Source organism: Lithobates pipiens, unplaced genomic scaffold, assembly GCF_037356315.1.
Source record: "Lithobates pipiens isolate NorthernLeopardFrog02 unplaced genomic scaffold, aLitPip1_a1.2 Scaffold_16, whole genome shotgun sequence".
NCBI lineage: Eukaryota > Metazoa > Chordata > Amphibia > Anura > Ranidae > Lithobates > Lithobates pipiens.
Window position 1 is genome coordinate 330,608,211 of NW_027507748.1, and position 22,922 is coordinate 330,631,132.

General features: G+C 39.3%; 1 protein-coding gene across 12 annotated transcripts in view; it reads right to left on the reverse strand.

Moving 5' to 3' along the window:
- Positions 1–22,922, reverse strand: part of EPB41 (erythrocyte membrane protein band 4.1) — a 350,563-nt gene that overhangs the window by 276,659 nt on the left and 50,982 nt on the right. For 6 of the 12 annotated variants that reach the window (XM_077481781.1, XM_077481780.1, XM_077481779.1 and 3 more), the window contains exon 1: positions 12,116–12,210. The exons of 5 other annotated variants lie outside the window; for them this stretch is intronic. In XM_077481781.1, coding sequence (XP_077337907.1) covers positions 12,116–12,194 — 79 coding nt within the window. In that variant the 5' untranslated portion in view covers positions 12,195–12,210. Of the gene's footprint in view, positions 1–12,115; positions 12,211–19,812; positions 19,836–22,922 lie in introns of those variants that run through there. One more of the 12 variants, XM_077481778.1, reaches the window with a different exon arrangement.

Below are 22,922 nucleotides of genomic sequence, written 5' to 3' on the forward strand. Positions count from 1 at the left end.
GGGGTTGTTCATCCACCTCTTGTGGTTCTCAATGAGATTAAGGTCTGGGGAGTTTGTTGGCCGTGAACCCAAAATTTCAATGTTTTTTCCCCACACCATTTAGTTATCACTTTTGCCTTATGGCAAGGTGCTCCATCATTCTGTAAAAGGTATTGTTCTTCGCCAAACTGTTCTTGGATGGCTGCGAGAAGTTGCTCTGAGGACGTTTTTGTACTATTCTTTTTTATTTCTTGGCTGTGTTCTTACGCAAAATTATGAGCGAGCCCACACCCTTGGCTGAGAAGCAACCCCACACATCAATGGTCTCAGGATGCTTTACTGTTGGCATGACACAGGACTGACGGTAGCGCTCACCTTTTCTTCTCCAGACAAGGTTTTTTCTGGATGCTCCAATCAATTGGAAAGGGGATTCATAAGAGAAAATGACTTTCCCCCAGTCCTCAGAAGTCCAATCCCTGTACCTTTTGCAGAATATCAGTCTGTCCCTGATTTTTCCCGGAAAGAAATGGCTTCTTTGTTGCCCTTCTTGACCCCAGGCCATCCTCCAAAAGTCTTCACCTCACTGTGCATGCAGATGCACTGACACCTTCAGCTGCCATTCCTGAGCAAGCTCTCTACTGATGGTACCCCAATCCCACAGCCGAATCAACTGTAGGAGACGGTCCTGGCACTTACTGAACTTTCTTGGGCTCCCTGAAGCCTTCTTCACAAATGCAGTGGAAAGGTTTTTTAAATGGGATTAAGGTCAGGGCAAAGAGGGACTTTGCAATTAATTGCAATTCATCTGATCACTCTTCATAACATTCTGGAGCATATGCAAATTGCCATCATAAAAACAGAGGCAGCAGACTTCGTGAAAATTAATATTTGTGTCATTCTTAAAACTTTTGGCCATGGCTGTAAAATTTCAAATCCGTTAAGAAAAAGTACTGCCAGCTTCAGCACTTCTATAGCCCACTTAAAGTTGAACCCCAATTTAAAAATAAAAATGTGTGAACAGGCAGGCTTTTTAATAAAGAAGAGACATGTTCTGCATTAAAGTTTCTTACCTCCCTACCTGCACTATACACTGAGCTGCACACCTGCACTCCCCTTACACCTTCACTCTCCTATGGATTTTAGACTCTTTCAACTAATTTTCTTCAACATGACAAAACACACATTTAGTCTTCACACATTCCCCAGACATTTCATTCTAACACATTTAAAACCCCGTGTTTAATACACATACGGTATAAATTTAGATTTTATCAGTCAGTTTCATTAATTACGTCATTCACTGTTTTTTTCACGGTTTCATTTCATTAATTTTTTTCTCAGCTTTTTCGCAGATTTGGGCAATACATGCACATTAAATACCCATTGGACAGGTTTTGAGGGTGTCTGGGTGAGTCCGTGGCTGTCGTTTCCCCCGGTCCTCTCTCCGATATTCTTTGGGGGGGGGGGGGGGCAGTTCAGATATTAGGTTATATCCTGTAGCCTTATGAGTTTATGTGAAATCTCCATTAATACCTGTACAATATTGTAATTAGAAATATATTTCCATTAGATTTAAATATATATGTAAAGTATTGAGTGTTGGGTTGGTGTTACTGTAATTGGTTCAACTTCAAAGCTTGGCCTTTTGTTTTCCCTGATAACATCTCACCTGGGAAGTAAACAACAGCTTTCGTTGACTCATCCAATCAGGCTGTTCCCAATATACATTGACTAGGTACAGTGACCAATTAGGGAGAATGTATTAGCCACACTACAGAAAGTAGGGGGGGGGATATAATGCTTTGTGAGCAAGCCAAGACACACTGGTGTGGGAGCACACGGCAGTCACCATGGGCTGACCTGAAGTTAACAGGTAACCTAACTCTGAACTTGCACCTTATATTGTATTGTAAATACGATTCTGTGAGTAATTTGTAAATATCATGTAAGCCAGGGGACCTACACTGTATATTGTGATGTACATACTGTCTGGTGTGTAATTTGTATATATTATGTAACCCTATAAATGAATGTGTATTGCTGATTGAACTATCTCTTTTGTACAAGATCTCTCAGATCTAGATATGTATATGTCCATACTACTACAATGATTGAGGGGTATGTACATAATCATAAATACTAGTCAACAAATGGCGACCGACGAAGGGACAGGAAAAATTGGTGGTCTCTTTCAGCAATATCTCAAGGGGTTGCAATATCTACAAAAGGCACACTATGAAAGGGTTTTTCATCTGAATGCTAAAAAGTAACATTGGGTGATCTAGGTGCTCAATATAAAAATGGGCTATAAAAAAATAGCTGTGTTGTACAGTGTGTAATCATTAGGAAGCCTACTGTTAGTATACTAAGGAACACATCATTTATGCTAAAAGCTAAATATATTATAGAATTTGTACATGAAGAGTCCAGATACATTAGAAGGAGATGAAAAGAGCTGTTGCCCAATGTTTATATGCATGAAGATTCAGTCTATTTAAAAAAAAAAAAAAAAGGGTTTGAAAGATGATTCCTGCAGTGGATGAAGTGCATGTAACAGGAATTGAGAGTACAGCACAAAAGATGGATAGGGAGGTCAGACAGTCTTTAGAAAATGTGCTACTTGTAGCTAACAATATTGGCAAACTATTGCCAGGAGTGCACATAACATTTCATGCAGATAATGTCTTGCAACGATGTAAATTGCTGGGAGTTGCCAACTCCAGAGATCAGGTTAAAGTTTTACTATTAACAGTTAAATTAGACACATGGTCTTCCTTACCAGACCATGTTAAAGAAGGAAGAGCAGATTACAATGAAACTGTAGATGAACTGCTAAAAATATTATATCCCTTTGACCTAGGCTTAATAGCAGCGTTTAGAACAAAACAGGAAAATAATGAGAATCCACTTCTTTATGCAAACAGGCTATGGTCAGCTTACTATGTAGGCAAACGGAGAAATGTAAACAGAGAGGACCCAGAGTACAAAACCCTCCTAATATCTAATGCCCATCCAAAATTTAAAAGTCAATGTGGATTTTTTATAAATCCTCTTAAAGATTCATATCAAAGTATCATGGATTGTATGCACAATTATTTTCATGTAGCCAGAAGGTCTAATTCTGTGAAATCAAAGATTTATCACCAGCCTACAAACAAAAATACCTATTTAGCAAGCCACACTACAGGAGAATTGGCCACCTTTTCAAACAGAAAGAGACATCATTACAATTACAATGCCTCCAAAGATAAGATCTATAGGCATGGCTCCACAGTTACTAGTCAAAGGCAAATAGCCTCATGCTCCCCTTTGAATGTAAATACCATGGAAAGCGATCTCAGATTACAGCACAGGAGATCAGTTCTGAAAGAACTTAAGTTAATAACCACAATTACGTCTCTTGAAAATGAGATTAAGCTACTGAAGGCACATATTCATAATTGGGAAAATACCAATAAAATAATGGAAACATCACAACATGTTCTTAAGGAAAAATATGAAGCATGCCATGCAGATGTGGTACAGTGTAATAAAGAACTAAAAGAAATAAAACAATCTTTTGATCAAATTGTTAAGACCCCACAGAAAACCGTCTATTCCATTCAAACAGAAAATACAGGAGGGAGGCCCAATCTATCTATATTATCTGCTAGGACTTCCCCTTACGGGGAACAAAACTTAAATATAAGCAATGTAGAAACAGTGAAAGAAGTACCAGATCTAATGTGTCATTCAGATGTCTATGATCTGAGTAATTTATTTTCACCAGATCCAAGTGCGGATGTCAGTGAACATATAACAATGTAAATATGTAAATGTAACAATGTGGTAGTGTTTGCTTTCTTTGTGCCAACGAAAGGGAAAAGGGTAATAACTTTTGTATAAGTTATATTTTCCAGGTGCAGGGAGCTCATGAAAAAGTATTTACATGTTAAGCAGGTGTATCAATATAGATGTATATACATAAATACATACACCTAAGGTAATGTATATTAGGCTAGGTATTCAAACATGGTTATTTGTAATATAGGTGTTTATCTTCCCCAAAGGATCAGAAGACTGCCATAAATATTCAAAGGTATAGGGTACAAGTGTTGCTTAGTACAGAATCTTACTCTTGCTTCAGTTTATTTTTATTTTTTGTTCTTGGTTGTTGTTTTTTTTTTTTTTTTCTCTCTCTCCCGTTTGCAGAAACACATAACAATTAATTTGCAATTACCAAGGTGCTATCCAGGATGTATGGGATGCAATCGAAATGAATGTGTATGTTTGAGTGATGGAATGCATGGGTATGAACTGTCCATGTGTAAACAAAGATATTTTTCTTTTTTGTACTTAACATTGCTTTATGGCCATAAATAAGTGTGATCACACTAATGCGCATGCGTTGTACTGTTTATAATTTTTTTTTTTCATTGGAAATGAGCTCAATACTGGTACCAGTTTAAATTTATAATTTTTTTTTACAAGTTTAAATGTACTTGCGAATAAATAACCTGTGCAAAAATATGAAATTTCAATCCCTATAACTATGAGGAACTGTAGGGATGTTGTGTAGATCTTGGTTTTCTCCTTTCCTGTGGTTTAGAGTGAAGGTTCTTTCACTCTGACACTCGGAAACTACCACGATACATTACTTTGCACCTTGTGGCATCTTATGGATTCAGTAGGTCTTGTGTTTTGTTTTGTTTTTCCTTCCAAATTAACTCATGTGATGCTAATATGTGTGAAGGTTATAGATCTACATGTTGTCGTTTAGAATTTAAGTATTTACAAACCCTCCCAGTTTTTCCATAATTTTTGGTCTGTCCGAGTATAGATATGGGGGTGGGTCCTGGACATTATTGACTGTACTTACGGTTAATGGACCCATTACCTTGGCTGGAAGTCTGTTCCAAGCATCCACTACTATTGTAGACCATTATGAACCTCTCAGAGAGGTACAGTGAGGTGTTATTAATGATTTTTAAGTTTTGTATTTTAGGGTAATTGCCCAAACAAGGATGGATGATCGGACGCAGATGGGGCAAAGTATTGTGAAACACAGATGAGGACCTTAAAACAATTTTATGTTGGTTTTAAGGAGAAGCCTTGAATGGAATTAATTACAGTCAGGCCTTACTAAATTCTAACTTCTTTAGGGCGGTCTGTTTCAATAAACAGAGGTCCTGCTCTCTCTAATACAAATTTTTGTGGCCTGCTTGACTTGCAAATTGTTTTGCACTAAGAGTCAATTAATATGTTAATCACCACCGAGAGAGGGTGTTGCGCAATGTTTGAAAGCAGATTCAATCATTTTGTTTAACACAATTACAGATTCAAGGCTCTTTAACAAATTAAAGGTTGAGGCAGCATTCAATCTGAATAGTTTTTTTCTTTATTGTTTTTTTTCTCCTTCAACTTTTTCTCTTAAAGAAAACTATTTTTTTTTTTTTCTTTACTGCCTATATCACCTTATTTTAATTTTTTTGGTGATTCTTCAGTTTGGCTTGCCTATGGTGAAATAAAAAAAAAAAAAAAAAAAAGAGGGGAGTATGGGGAACATTATATGGAGAACATTTAAAGCAATTACAAATGTTGATATAGAATATTAAAAGCTTCCCTTTAGCATTTTGGGGATGGGTCGAGTATCCAACAGTTTTTGTTTTTCTCTTATGACATTGGATAATTGTTTTATATAATTTTAGGTCATTGTAGCTATTATCATGACAATAGTAACATAAGGCTTTAGCAACAGCCATGTGACTATTTTCTGTGTATATGTGACATACAATCCTCTCTACAGTTCTAATGTTGGGCAGTCATCAGATGTGGTCATTGATATATATTTTTCTTTTTCATTTCTTTCTTTTTGTGCCATAATAAGTTCAAAGAGCATTGCGTCAATATCATATAGATATACTGGGACTGGTGAGACTCATAGTGATTGGCAAATAGCAGGGAGTATAGTACATTTGTACTTAAGAGTATTTTATTTAGATTTTTCCAGAAGCCACTAGTGACTGGTGACATCACACCTATCTGTATTCTGAAATCCAGTCATGTTTGTCTGCGTAGGCGACACTGCCTAATCTGCAATGAGAACTCTTAAAGTGATGACCTCTTCCGTAGCCTGCTAAAGGCAGGGCTCGTGCAGTAGCTACACATGGTAGCCAAGGACGGTGCCCAAGGTTTGGGACCAGCACTGAACATAGCTTCAGTAACAGGAGTTAGTGGTGAGTTGCGATGGCAACAAGAACCCCCTGCACACTTGAAGGGTCATACACAGACACACAGTGGTATACGGCAGAAGTTACTTGCAGGCATATGACCATGGAGGAAGAAAGATGGGGGGTGGAAATCAGACACCTGGCTGAAGGGCGTAACCAAATTGTTACACGTCATTGAGAAAGGGGTCTTATTAATATGTCGCAGTATATCTATGGTAATTCTAATAAAAGGTCCTAACTGCTCAGACTTACCAGACAAGCATTAATTTGAATGCATGTGTCTCAAATGTACTTGTGGTGTTCTTTCTCTACCTCTGTCCACATTAACAAAGTATAATCTTAGCCGGGAAAGCTGATCCAAAGGCCATTACTGTACGCGGTATCCAACGGGAATCACCATGGAAGGCTGTCCCAGAAGCAAGGGCAACATGACCAGATTGACATTATTGACTTTCGCACTAACATTATTGGACGGTCGAGAACAAGGATCCTCATGTTTTGTTTGTTTTTTATCCCTCTTGTTTTTTTTATTGTATTTTGTATCCTATGATTTTTATTATGGACTTATTACATTCAGAACAAGTGAGGACTACCGATACTGGGATCCAGAAATGTGAACTGTAGATATGGGGATTTTAAAAGTTTTTTTTTTCTTCTCAAAGAGTTTTATTTCATTTCAGAGGGCAAAGCCAAACGTTCAAAATATTAAAGAAGATTGCACATAAACCATTATTCTATGTGTGGCCGAGTCTCATATTCTCAACTGGCCACAAGGGGCCATCTGTAGCCTTATGAGTTTATGTGAAATCTCCATTAATACCTGTACAATATTGTAATTAGAAATATATTTCCATTAGATTTAAATATATATGTAAAGTATTGAGTGTTGGGTTGGTGTTACTGTAATTGGTTCAACTTCAAAGCTTGGCCTTTTGTTTTCCCTGATAACATCTCACCTGGGAAGTAAACAACAGCTTTCGTTGACTCATCCAATCAGGCTGTTCCCAATATACATTGACTAGGTACAGTGACCAATTAGGGAGAATGTATTAGCCACACTACAGAAAGTAGGGGGGGGGATATAATGCTTTGTGAGCAAGCCAAGACACACTGGTGTGGGAGCACACGGCAGTCACCATGGGCTGACCTGAAGTTAACAGGTAACCTAACTCTGAACTTGCACCTTATATTGTATTGTAAATACGATTCTGTGAGTAATTTGTAAATATCATGTAAGCCAGGGGACCTACACTGTATATTGTGATGTACATACTGTCTGGTGTGTAATTTGTATATATTATGTAACCCTATAAATGAATGTGTATTGCTGATTGAACTATCTCTTTTGTACAAGATCTCTCAGATCTAGATATGTATATGTCCATACTACTACAATGATTGAGGGGTATGTACATAATCATAAATACTAGTCAACAATCCCTATGAGCACTAACTCTTATATTAAGGATCCAACCTCTTTGTTACACTATTGGGTATTTGTTGACAGTGTACATATAGGGTGTTGCTTGTCTATGTTTTTAAACCTATTTTTAATAAAATATATAAAACTTAACAAGGTTTCCTCTCATTGTTTTTTGAGGTTCTCAATCTTTATATGCAGACAGGACCCTCCATTCGAGTTGAAAACTTGGCTCTGTGTAGAGGTAGCTATACAGGGCAAGTTACATAATAAGCAGATGTTCAAGCAAAACATAAAACTTTTTTTTTTTTGCATTTCTTTGGTAAATCTATCCAAATTAACAGAAAATGTTAGGAGAGAGGGAAATGGCAAAGAGGCCTAACTGGCCTAACTATCTAAAGTAGTAAACACTGTTCTTCAACAGATTTTGTAAGTCACAAGCTCAATAGGTGGGTGGTATGTTGCTATATCTATTATTTCCTTCAAGCTGTTTCTGTTGGCTTCCTGTTTATTGAATGCTAAAAAAAGGCAACAATTGGGTCTTGCAAGTACTTCATTTTTACAAGTGCATAGAAGCAATTTTGAACCTTCATCAAAATATATTTTAAAAGTCTGCTCTTTCTAAAATCATATTGTTCAATTGTAGATGGACAAAAAAAAAAATTATATAATTCTTTGTGACTGCGACAAACATTTCTCTAGAGTAACATGGTTTTCCCTGTGCGTTTCTTTCCACACACGTTTGTAACGCGTTTTTAATGCGTTTCAGGGAGGAGTTTGTTGTCTTGCAGGAAAAACTAGCATAAATGCAGCTGAAACGTCAAAAACACAAGCACTTCGTTTTTGATCCGTTTCCATTGAAGTCTATGGAACCAAGAACACAACCTGCTGCGGGGAAAAAAAAAAAAAAAAAAGTCTGACCATTTCCAAAAAAAAAAAAAAAAAAAAAAATGCTTGGTGTGTTTTTTGGGGGATATCTAGGGAAAGATGATTTGTGTTGAGAGCTGGGATTTTGTAAGAGGAGATGGTTTGTGCTGGTGGGGAATTTCAGGGAAGAGAGGAGGTACTGGAGGGGAAGAATTTGTGTTAGGGTGGTGGAATCTAGGGGGCAAGCAATTGTGATATCAGGGTAATATATGCTGGGAGGGAGGGGCCAATCAGTGCTGAGAACATTTGTGTTGTGGAGGTGAATTTGGTGGGAGGGGATTTGTACTTTGTACTGAAAGGTGGGGGGGGGGGGGGGGGGCGATTAGTGCTTGGGAAGTTTGCTGCAAGTAGCCAAGGATTAGCACAGGGGGGGGCTGAAATTTGTGTAGGGCAGATGGAATTTGGGGGTTACCCCCAAACATGCCCCAGGTCTTTTACAACCATAGCAATGTCTCTGTATAGACGTGAGAGGAAGGCCTTTAATACAACAGTGCCATGCTCCAACACCCTTGCTTAGATTATTATGATAAAACACTTAGCACAAGTTATTTACCATATGCAAATATCTCCTATTATGCATCATAAAGTACATTTTGTAAAACAAAGTTGCTAGATTCATTATCACATACTTACTTGCAACTGCTAAAGAATTTTAAAGTATTCAGAAAAAAAGCAAGAGTAAAAAAAGGGGGGGAAAAAAAACCTGCTTTCTTTCTAAAATAAAGGTAAGACTCTTACATTCAATTGAGAACTGATAAGGTTTTCATTTGCTTATAGGTATACTACGGGCCAAAAATTCTCAGTAGTCGGGTGCCCACAAATCTAGCAATAAGGTAATGTGCATTTATCTTAAAAGTATAACTAAAGGCAAAGTTATATTTATTTTGAATGGAGTGACGTGGGATTATAACCCCAGTCAGGTTTTCCTCCGACTTGCCATTTTGGCTAGAAGACAGGAAGTGAAAAGAAATCTCCCCAATAAGACAGACACAGGTGGCAAAAAAGTCAACAAAACTAGGCACAAAGGCCAGCAGACTAAAGTCTAGTTGACTAAAAACTAGAAGACTTAAGAGAAATCATTTTGTAGGTGCTGCGCAAACTGTTGGCACTATATACTAAGGTGGCCAAATGTTGCCAACCCAAGATTCTCACTGCCACTGGTCTGCCATATTCATCTGCTGAGACAGGCCATACACCATATACCATTCAATACTCCTTTATCAGAAGAGTATTGTAAAATTCGCTTCTGAAATGGTCATCTTAAACTGCTGATTGAAAAATATTTCCATGGAAAAGCAGCCCTTATTTTGCTGACACTGAAAGTGAAATAAAATAAACCCATATTATGCCTTTCCTGCTACGTGACAATAAAACATCCCTGTTATCAGACACTTCATTCCAGAGGCAACTGTGGATTTCCTTTAAGAATTCTCAGCACTTACTTGGCAAATGGGTTGTTATTCACTTACAGCAAACTCTGAGTGGACAGCTAAACATGCACTTGAAATAGATAGGTATGTTGTGAACCACTTTGTGAAAGGATTTTTAAATTCTGTTCATACATTAAGCCAGTTTGAGATTCAGCTACCCCTGCCAGATGGGACAGCCAGAGGAAAACAAGGCAACAAATCACCCAAGTGTACCGTCTGTCCAATCAGAGCCCTTAACACAGTTAGGTGCAAAGAAAAACAAACACACACAGAGATGCAGGGGTGTTCGATCTGAACATGTAACATAATGGGATTAAAAACAAAAAAAAAAAAACTAAAATTAGCCCTTTATAGTACAAAAAGAGCAAATAATCACTACTGTAAATATTACTTTCGCTGTTTGCACAGAAAAAAAAAAAAAGCGATTACAGTAGTGATTTGCTCTTTTGTACTATGAAGGGCTAATTTTTTTTATGTTTGTTTAAACTCCATTATGTTACTAAATGTCTTAGGCCTAGATCCCACCTATGTGTTTTTTGCAGAAATGCAATACAGTTCATTTAACGTTCACATCTAGGCTTTTTTCAGCTGCTGCATATTTGTTATTTGGGTCAAGGACCTTTTTCATCGCAAAACAGTGCTTTTTTTGGTTCAATATACTTCAAATGGAAAAGTTGCAGAAAAGCATGTAATGCGTTTTTGCAGCAATTTGTTTTTTAATCTGCCCAACAAACAAGGTGTGTACCGAGCCTTATGCTGGCCACACGGATCAATTTTCAGGCCTGAATATTCATGCGAAAAATCTTTGTACATTCGCTGAATGAAAGAATGTTTGAACTTTTCACTTGCTTTCATCATTCTGTTTGAAAACGAATGTAAATTCTGAACGAAAACCACATACACTGTCTGAAAATTCCGTTGACCAAGAAGTTTTCTATTATTTCTAAATTTTCCCATCACTGTGGTTGAAAACATACATCGATTTGACCCCACTAACAATTGGAAAATCAAACCAACGTTCTTAAAATGACTTTTTTTGAAGGAAGACATTCTTTTTTTATGGCCAGCATATAATTTTACAGTTCTGTTTGAAAATCTGCAAAACAATCTAACTTTTTTTTTTTAAATAAAAAAAAAATTTGATCGGAGTCTGATGATATTTACCAGATTGAACCTCTAATAGTATATAGAGTATATCTCTTCTGTCTATAGTCTGAGTGGATTAAAGATTTTACTCCATAACTATATAGTTGGTCATTTATAGTTACCCCTGCGTAGAGAGATATTTAGGAATAAAATTACCTTTTTTTTAAACTTTAAATATTAACTAAATTATACACCACACTTTTTTTTTTATGTTATTAACAGATTCATCTAAACAATAAAATCGGCCAACTAATCGATTATGAAAATAATTGTTAGTTGAAACTCTAGAACAAAGTGACAAAGTACCACCACTCTATAAAAAGGAGAATAGGGTTGGTTTATGAGGCGTGACAAGTATAGCTTGTGAGTGCTGTAGTTCACCTAGGAACTGAGCAGTATGTGTTGAGGAGCAGATCTAACTGGTGACATGAACACTGGAAGGGTAAACTACTTGCTGCCATCTCACTGGTGACCTGAATACTGGGTGGTGTGCTACAAAAGGTGCAGTGTGGACAGCCCTGATAACATGAATACTGGGTAGAGCCAAGTGTATAGCTCTTCCCTGTGGACACTTGGGAGTAAAATATGTATGCCGTGTACTGCACTTAAAGCGGATCTCCTCCTAAAAATAGGGAAGCTACGCTTGCTCGCCCCCCCCCCCTTTCACTCCCACATTTGTCACCTTTTGGGGGGAGAGGATGGCGCAGAAGCCTGTACAGGTTTGACAGGTACCCACTCCTAGTTCCAGGTGACTTTGCCGAGGCAAAGACATTTGGAAGTTCAGCCCCCTCCTCCTTCCTCTGTCGCTGGGCCATTCACAAAGCTGTGCGTATGCGCACTGCCAGTTTCCCTTACAAAAAAAATGGCAGCAGCACCCGAGAGCCGATTGAATAATCTGCTGGGGTGCAAACATCCCAGGATCATATAAAATAGGATAAAATAAAAAAAGATGATGTTATAAATACCTGCTCTGTGCAGTTATATTGCATGGAGCAGTCCCTTACCTCCTCTAATGGGGCACCCATGCAAGCGCACTCTCGAGTCAGGCTGTGTGCATCTACAGACATAGTGTCGGTAATCCATGCCCTCTCACCCTGTGGGACACACTGCTCTCAGCGTCTCTTGTAAAAAGCAGGAAGGGAGCTGCAGCTGGGACATGGCTGGATTGATGAATAAAGCAAGTGTTTAGGAATGGGGGAGGGTAGATTAGGTGGTGGGGAATTTTGTATCTTAATGCAATAGGGTAGTGATGGCAAACCTTGGCACTCCAGATGTTTTGGAACTACATTTCCCCATTTGCTCAACTACACTGCAGAGTGCATAAACATCATGGGAAATGTAGTTCTAACACATCTGGGGTGCCGAGGTTCGCCATCACTGCAATAGGGTGGAAAAACATTTTGGAGTATAGAACCACTTTAAGAGCGGGGCCTTCATAAAGAAACAGAGTTGGTTGTGACCTGGAATGTAGAATCTAAAAAAAGGTAGGAGAGTATAGTGTGACGTTTGTCCATAGCAAAAAATACTGGAAAAGGGCAGTATCCAGCATCAGGCCCAAATATTCCAAACGATGAGAGGGTTCCAGCTCAGATATCAGGAGATTTAGGATTCATCTAAAATTTCTCTAGGTTCTAGACAGGCTGTTGAATATTGGCTGATTCTTTCAGTAGAAGGCAGTCCAGATATCCCACTATGGTGATTACCTGACAGCAAAACAAAGCAAGGACAGGAGCTAGAATCCTAATAAAGACCTGAGGCACAGTGGACAGACCATAGAGAATGTCAACAAAACAGGTAACACTGTGCGTCCACAGCAAAATGCAGTAAAGGTTAAGGGTCCTTTCACACGGGGCGGATCAGTTCTGATCCGCCCCGTGGATGTCCGTTTGCTCAGCGGGGATCACTCCGCCGATCCCCGCTGAGCAGGGAGATGACAGGTCTGTCTCCGCACACTGTGCAGGGACGGACCTGTCACAGCGCCGCTCTCCCCTATGGGAGATCGGATGACGACGGACCGCAGTGCCCGTCGTCATCCGATCCGATCCGCAGACGGATGGAAAAATAGCTTTTTCCTCCGTCACACTTTTTCGGATCGGAGCGGGTCGGATGTCAGCGGACATGTCACCGCTGACATCCGACGCTCCATAGAGCTCTATGGAGCACCCGTTCAGGTCCGCCTGAAAAACTGACAGGCGGGCCTGAACGGGACGTTAGTGTGAAAGGGGCCTAACACATCAGAAAAAAAAAGGGAAAAATTCAAGCATCTCTGATGTCCACAGAGGCCAGAAATTTTCCAGGATAGAGAGAAGCAATGATTGAACTGGTTGATTCAAAAAGGATTTTGTTTATTCATAGGAAAAGTGTTGAGAACCATCAGATCCAGCAGAGGGAGTACATTTAACCCCTTCCCGCCGAGCGTACGCAGATCTGCGTACTCGGCTTCCGGGGGGTATACCGGGATGATGCCCACACCTGCAGGCATCATCCCGGTACCGTTTTGTTCAGCGGGCGATTGGCTATCCAGCCATAACAACCGATGCGGCTAAAAGCCGCTCGGCTGTTATGCCGGAGGAGCGGGAGGGGACCGTCCCCCCCTCCCGCCGCCTCCCGCCGCTGTTACCGGTGCTCCCGTTCGATCGGGAGCACCGATTCAACTTGCGCTGCCTCCGGCCGCTGGGGAGGAACTGGAACGAAGCCGTAATCTGCTTCGTTCCAGTCTCCTCATAGTAAACACGGAAGCGACGTCATGACGTCACTTCCCGTTTACTCGGCTGCCAATGGCGCCGGTTTTAAAAAAATATCCGGTATTCAGAATCGCCGTTTTCGGCGATCTGAATACATTGAAGTGTAAAGGAGGGGTGGAGGGTCTTTTAGACCCCCGATCCCTCCATAAAGAGTACCTGTCACCGCCTATTACTGTCACAAGGGATGTTTACATTCCTTGTGACAGCAATAAAAGTGATCAAATTTTTTATTTTTTATTTTAAACAATTTAGTCATTTTAAAATAAATTAAATAAATTAAAAAATAAAATATATATTTTTAAAGCGCCCGCCGTCCCCGCGAGCTCGCAAAGCAAAGAAAACGCATACGGAAGTCGCGCCCGCGTATGTAAACGGTGTTCAAATCACACATGTGAGATATCGCCGCGATCGTCAGAGCGAGAGCAATAATTCTAGCACTAAACCTCCTCTGTAACGCTAACCTGGTAACCGTAAAAAATGTTTAAAGCGTCGCCTATTGAGATTTTTAGGTACCGTACTTTGTCGTCAATCCACAAGTGCGCGCAATTATAAAGTGTGACATGTTTGGTATCTATTTACTCGGCGTAACATTATCTTTCACATTATGCAAAAAAAATGGGATCATTTTACTGTTTTTTTTTTTTTTAATTCATGAAAGTGTCCCTTTTCCCAAAAAGTTGCATTTAAAACACCGCTGCGCAAATACCGTGTGACATAAAATATTGCAACAATCGCCGTTTTATTCTCTAGAGTCCCTGTTAAAAAAATATATATAATGTTTGGGGGTTCCAAGTAATTTTCTAGTAGAAAATATGGATTTTAACTTGTAAACACCAAATTCCAAAAATAGGCTTAGTCATGAAAGGGATAAGAACTTTGAACTGTAAACAGGTTTAACCACTTGATGACCAGCGACGTACCAGTACTTTGAGTGGTTATACTGGGATGATTCCTGCAGCTTGATTTTTTTTTTCAGCTAGCAGTTGGCTTTCTTGTAAAAGCTGCCCGTAGAGCCGATTGGCTCCAATTATCTCTATGTTATAGGAAACCGGAAACAATGGAGCATCTGACTTCCAGTTCTGTGGTTGTAAATAAACCCTTAGTGGTTTAAAAGCTTCAGATCATACCAAGATCTGTATGATCCGCTGAATTTTTCAAAGGGCAGATGAGAGATCTGGGGTCTAATAGAACTCCGATCTCTCAGCAAAGAGTACCTGTCATTGCCTATTGCTATTAGAGGGCAGGGCTTGACAATTAAAGCTTTTTTGCTATATGGTGCTGTGCTAATTGAACTGACAAATTATTTTTTTTGCATTTTGCTATTAAAACATATCCCATAAACTTTTTTTTTTCCCCTTTATAAATTTAGGCCAAATGTTTTTCTGCTAAATGTCTTTTTTTTTTTACCAAAAAGGTGTATATTAAGTGGCTTTGCGTGAAAATTAGAGCATCTACAAATGACAGTAAGTATATATAAAAAACACACACACACACACACACGTATGTACAGCAAAAAGTAATTACTGAGCTATCAAAAATAAATGAAAAACTATAATGTGCAAAAAAGCAACACTTTTTCCAAATGATAAGTTGCGCAAATCATCTAAAAGTTTGAATAAAACGAGTAAGAAATGACAACAAATAAAGTCTATCCAATGTAGTGACATCAGCGTGGCAATGACGGATAATACACCCAAAGAAACATGAAGTGAAAAGAAGAGATGACTTGCACCACTAGATTCCCTGCCGCTTACCAACTCCCTATTATCTCCTATTATGGGAGATCACAAGCGATTTTGGCTCAATACACAGCCAGAGCCTTTAATGGACACAGCAATGGTCACAGCCACAGCATCTTCATAGGCTTCCATCACTCATATAGAGTGCAATGACACAAGATCCCCATGAAGAAATTAAAAGCTTTCATAGTGTAAAATCATAGGGTATTTTAAAAATAAAAAGCTGTAGTGCACTCACAATTAAAGTAGATAAAAGAAAGCATGGAAAACAAGTCGGCAGACTCAAAATTGCAGCCCATCACTCCTGGACCGATGCGAACACGGTGACATCCCTACACATTTCATCACAAATTATGTCGTCCAGGGGCACCACACATTCTGACACTGGTTAACTGACACTGACATCACCAGTGACACCCAGCTCCATTCACAAACTGTATATGCGAATTGGATGCGTTTTGAATCACATGACATGTAAATCAAGCTGGCTTTCTTTGGAGCCGGTTCTCATCTGAGGAAAAGGGGCACGACCCCTCCTGAAATGCATCAGCTTTCCAACCATTTGGTCCTAGGAAGAGTTTCAATGCATCCAGCTTTAGTTTATCAGCATGCGAGTGTCAATTTGTCTTTTTGTATTCAAAAATTTTATTTATGGTAATGCACGAGGTGTTCGCGCCCTCCTGTGTGTTTTTTGCAACTCTTTGTTTTATGTCATTCTGTAGACAAATTGTAAAACTACTATGGCTCGTTTTAAATCGAAGTGTGACAAAACCAGATTTTTAAATTTTATACCCCAGAACTATGTATAGAATTCTAGGCCAATATACATGCAAAGATAATCGTCTTTTACATAAGACTCAGAAGAAACAACTTAATCTACAAAAGACACAATCCCTGCTCCAGAGTTAAACACTCATCCTGATAATACCATTAGGTAGACAAGCTCATTAAATGCGTAATAAAAATACAAACACAGTGAGCTATACAGGAAAGGTGGTACAGATAGGCTAGGAAGAACACAAAGAATCCGAATGCTCATGTGCCAGTTATCACCATCGGCAAAAAATAATGCTAATTGTGTACATCAACTATTCAGTGTATATTGGGCAAGCTGCCAACAGAAAAACTGTTTTGCCAATATTTACCTTTGTACATCAACAGAGAAAAAAAGGCCAATACCATCATTTTCCCACTGTCAAAGTATATACATATTTGGTTTACATCAGACTATAACCACTTGCTGCCATACAGGTACATTGCCTGACTGAGTGGTTATACCAGAAAGTCTTCTGCTGCTGCTGCATTCTCTTTTTTTTATTTATTTTTTTGTTCTTAAGTGCCAGCAGAGCACTTTATTGTAAAAGCAATATTAGGGGCAAAATAGACACTGGATTGCTTTTATAAGCAGTGGCAGTCTCTGGCATGTATTGGAACAATTATCTTATGCCCTTCAGAAATTGAATTGAAGATCCACCCATCAGAGCGCTCAGGGGGAGCAGGCATCAGTTTGACCGGTGCCCATCCCCACTTCCAGGAGACCTCACTGCCTTGAGGTACCCAAGAAGTTCATCCCCCCCTAATCCTTCTGACGCAGGACCATTCACAAAGCGCAGCACGATTCGCGCATGTGCAGCAGGGAACCAGCTGTGAAGACGCAAGGCTCCAATGCCGGTTTCACTTACAAGGGGTGGCAGAGGCAGAACCTGAGAACCGCTTAAGAAGTCCGCTGGAGTGCCAACACTGTTGGATCCCTGGACAGGCACGCGTCCTAATATTAAAAGTCAGCAGCTACAGTATTTAAGTGTTTGTAGCTGGTGACTTAATTTTTTGGTGGTTGGGGGGGGGGGGGGGGGGGGGGGCAGGAGCTCCACTTTAAAAGCAGATCTATACCACATATGAGCACCACAAACCAAAAACACTATTTAATTATGTTGTAATATTCAAAGCAAACACCCCCATCCATTCATGTCTTATGCTTTATTTTGTTAAGAAATCACTTTGAAAAACACCCACCCTGGCATTTCTGGCTGTGGCCATCTTGAGTAAGGGCAAATGATTCATGTAGCATTTACTTCCTGAAATCAACTGTGTTGACTCTTTAAATCAGAACGACAACAACCCAAATGGCCCTGATCAAAAATTTACATACCCCAGTTCTTAATATTATGTATTGCCTTTAACATCAAATGACAGCTTGAATTCTTTTGTGGTATTTGTGGATGAGGCTCTTTATCTTCTCAGATGGTAAAGCTGCCCATTACTCTTGGCAAAAACCCTCCAGTTCCTGTAAATTCTTGGGCTGTCTTGCATGAACAGCACGTTTGAGATCTCCCCAGAGTGGTTCAATGATATTGAGGTCAGGAGGATGAGATGGCCACTCCAGAACCTTCACTTTATTCTGCTGTAGCCAATGACAGTTAGACTTGGCCTTGTGTTTTGGATGATCATCATGTTGGAATATCCAAGTACATCCCAATGCGCAGCTTCCTGGTTGATGAATGCAAATGTTCTTCCAGTCTTTTTTGATAACATACTGCATTCAACTTGCCATCAATTTTGATAAAATTTCCAGTGCCTTTTAGCTCACACATCCCCAAAACATCAGCGATCCACCTGTGTTTCACAGTAGGAATGGTGTACCTTTCATCATAGGCCTTGTTGATTCCTCTCCAAATGTAGCATTTATGGTTGTGGGCAAAAAGCAAAATTTTGGTCTCATCACTCCAAATGACTTTGCAAAGCTTGGGGCTTGTCTCTGGGCTGTTTAGCGTATTGTAAAACGGGATACTTTATGGCATTTGCATATCAATGGCTTTCTTCTGACGACTGCACCATGCAGCCCATCTTTCTTCAGGTGCCTCCATATTGTGCATCTTGAATCAGCCACACCACATTTTCAGAGAGTCCTGTTTTTTACCTGAAGTTATTTGTGGGTTTTTCTTTGAATCCCGAACAATTTTCCTGGTGGTTGTGGCTGAAATTTTTGTTGGTCTACCTGACCGTGGTTTGGTTTCCATAGAACCCCTCATTTTCCATTTCTTTATTAGTTTGAACACTGCTGATTGGCATTTTAAATTCCTTGTATATCTTTTTATATTCCTTTCCTGTTTTATACAGTTCAACTACCTTTTCCCGCAGATCGTTTGACAATTCTTTTGCTTTCCCCACGACTCAGAATCCAGAAACACATTAATTACAAGCAAACAGATCACAGGTGAGGGTGGTTACCTTTAATAGCCATTCAAACCCCTTTATGTGAACTTGTGTGCATGTTATTGGGCCAAAATCACCAGGGTACGTAAACTTTTGATCAGGGCATTTGCATAGTTTTTGTTATTATGATTTAAAAAGAGTAAACACAATTGATTGAAAATAAATGGCTTCAGCCAAACACTAACCATGAGTGAAAGAAAAGTTTGTGTTATTCATATTCTCTGAAAAAATGGTCAAGAAATCATAAATTCTGCCAGGGTATGTAAACTTATGAGCACAACTGTAACTGTATTCCAATGGCCAGAATAAATTAATATTTTGACCGACAGAATGCATTTATGCTCAACTTCATATGTACATGCAAATGCAAAATTAGAGGCAAAGGCAGAGAAAAAAAAAACCCAACATGTATTCTTATACTCATGTGCTTTATAAAGATTCACATAGATAGGAACATCTACACAAATATGTGTAGTAAAGAAACTAAAAAGCCAACAATATGGTCATATGACAAGATAATTTTTTCCTACATAGATTAATAACATTAAACATTCGCATTTATTCTCAGAACAAGCAGCTGCTCTCACAAAGAATTAAGATAAATGAAAGCAGAATTCCCACATAAGTCTAGTTCTCCCTATCAGATAATTTAAGCGGTGAACTGAGGGCATTAGAGTTGCAATAACCTTGTACATCATATATCATATGGTACACGCATAATGACTGACTGCTATCCACAGCAACCTACAACTTGGACCTACTGTAAGTAAAAAGGCACAATCTGGGAAAAAATAGAGCTTTTTAAAAAGAAACTTTCAGAAGAAAAGTTTTGTAAACACCTAAAAAAGCCATGAGAACAATTTTATTTAAAATGATCACAACATGTGATCAATGTTAAAGAAAACTTGTCAGCACTGGGCTTTTTGATAGATCTGAATGCTACTTTAAAAAAAAAAAAAAAAAAGAAGATGTATGGGATTTGCTTTTTTTGCCACTCACACTTACCTAGCCGGATGCAGCATTGGTCCAATGCTGCATCTGTCCCCCACCGGCTCTAACAAAAACTGAGCAATCAAACACCACTGATATCTTGGTTCTCACAGCTCTGGTTTTCACTCTCTGCTCTGTCCACCCCCCCCCCCCCCATGCTTGGTGGGCTGTGGAGGGGGCAAGAGCGGCCGACTCAGGCATGTGGGTGGATCCCAATAATATGGTCCCAAGCCTTCAACTTGCTGTCTGCTGAAAGCAGGTCCCTGGAGTGCAAAACAAACTGCACTCCTGTGATCCACAGTACAGCCAAATGAGCTTTGGCTGTACTTTTTAACAATTCAATTGTGCAAGCTTAAAATGTAAAAGATTTACCAATTTTTTTTTTATTTAGCTTTGCCTCTACCTGAACCCTTAGGGAATATATTAGCAAAAGGAAATAGACTGTTCACTTTGCAAGAGAATTTTCCCTTAACTTAGCAAATGGGGTCACATTGCAAAGAATACCTAATCATGTTCACGTACAAGGAAAAAAAAAAAAAAAAAACATGACTTTCGCTTACACACGATTGGATGGTGAAAGTCAGCAGAGCTTCACCTCATTCACTAAGTGAAGGGAAAATTCCCTTGTAAAGTAAAAAGCCTACTTGCCTTTAGTAAATCCACCCTTTAGCCTTGGTTCACACAAACACAGACATCGCATGTGGTTCGCACTCACGCTGCGAGTTCAGCCCTGCACCTTTTTTGTGCGAATCCTATGCACAAAAAAGGTGCAGGGACTTTTTTTTCCCCCGCACTGGAATCCACAATACCTGACCTAAGCCACAGTTCACACTGCGATCTGTGAACCGATCTGGGGGGTTTCATGAACATTGTATTGACACTGCATCGGTTCAGGGAGGGTAGCATGAACTGCCTGCGGGAGAGATGCGATGCTGTAACCAGCACTGGAATCGCGCTGCATCACTATAGTGTGAACCCAGGCTTAAGGTCATTTCACATATGCAATCTTGACACTGATGAAAAAAATCATCAATGCCAGGATCCTAAGAGACATCAGACTAGTCTCCATAGAATCACTTTTGTGCAAGTGAGGCCTGTGATGTCAGACATACAATATATACAAAGTGCTGGGTCTCTCTCTCTCTCAGATTATAGAGATCTATCCCTGCCATGAGTGTATGCAGTTCCAGGAGTCAGTGAGAGCAAAAGCTTCTGTGTTTGCAAGTGACAGCAGGGAGCGAAGGGTGAGACCTGGAGGCGACAGAACGAAGTCCCACCATGTGCCAGCTGCAAAATTGGGTGCAAGGGTCACGTGACAAGGCCTGGTGGGCTGAATTTAGCCTGTGGGCCTTGCATTTGACTTATGTGGCCTAGAGTTTTCCACTGATGAAAAAAAGGATGGAAACCTCGAAGATATTTACATTTTATAAATATGTTAAGTATATATGGACCTTTACCCTGTAAAACACAAAACAAAACAAAACCCCCCCTGTGTAAAAAGTGAAACGAAAAGCAAAAATATTTGTGTATATGTGCATAGTTAAAAAATGTGGGTTGCCACCTCATCCCTTAAAACCCGAACACATATGACTTACACAGGTTCTGAGGCCAATTTAATGCAGATTAAGCCACCACATTAGAGTTTAATTACCACCTTAATCAGCCACAGAACCTGTGTAATTAATATGCATGTTCAGGTTTAAAAGGGATGAGGTGGAAGCCCTACTCCTTGCACAGCCAGAAAACTGACCACGCTGAGATGGATGTGCTCTTATGCTTAGCATGGTCAGTTTGAAATAGGCAAGCAGGGGACTGGTAGGAACACCATGTATTTCACACAAAATAAGAAGGGCCCTCCGATGCCTCCTGTATTTAATTGTGTTGTAACTGTACTATCTGCCCTTAAGTTGTAAAGTGCTGTGCAAACTGTTGGTGCTATATAAATCCTGTATAATAATAAAAATAAATAAGAAAAATAAAATAAGAAATGCAAAGCAAACAGGACTTTCTAAACACAAGTATATGTTACAACATACACATATCAGGATATGAAATGCTGGAGTAACATTCTTTAATTGGTATCAAGTAATTTTGGTTCTTGCTCTTTCACAAAATTTTCTTGAAGTGCAGTATGACCCAATCAAGAGGACAAATTGTTAGAAGAATATAAAACTAGAAAAGGGTTACAAAGAGTTCTAACTAATTATTCTGTCAACAGTCCATAGTCCTGAAGATAGGTTAATAAAATAGGAAGACATTTTGCAAAGATCAGTGCAAAGCTAAGTTGTACCACTGTAAATCAGCAAACAAAAATCCTATGGAAACAGCTAAGTATCTTTAGGCATCCCTTGCATTTGATAATATTTCTATTATCTTTCTAAATCTACCACATGGGGATGTAATATGCATGTGCAGTTACATTCTAAAAAATATTTGAGTGTAACAGAAAATCACATATAATGAGCGATTCAAGCAAAAGCTTGAAAATTTCTAAGATCAGGTCTTATACTTATTTCTGATTCTGGAAGAAATGCATGCTAAAAAAAACGACAAAAATAACATATTATTTATCCATCTATCTAAAAACAGTACCAGGTCCTCCCCCAATAAGTTGTTTATGTGGTGTGAGCACTGAACTATATCACGTATGAAAAACACGCTCCTTCTACAACAATTCTACTTTTATCCTGTGATGTATGTATAAACCCACATGGGCACGAGCGAGTACACACACACACACACACACACACACACACACACACACACACACACACACACACACACACACACACACACACACACACACGTTTTTTTTTGTTTTGTTTTGTTGAACTAACCATCTGCTCAGCAGCAAGAAGTCTCAACGCTTGTGTGGCTGTCTCAGGTGCAGGATCTGCCTAAACATTCAAGCATCTTATTATTAGATGGATACTCCAGCTGCAAGATGTTTAGGAAAAATGTCTGTCCTAGGAAGACAAATGAGTGAGCAGAAAGAAGCAGAGAATAATATCTCTGCAGGACATGGATGGGAGGGTGTCACAACTCAGCAGGGAAAAATAGCCTCATAACTATGAAACTCAGTAAAAAAAAAAAAACGGTTTATACTGAGTCGTGTGCGCAAGCGG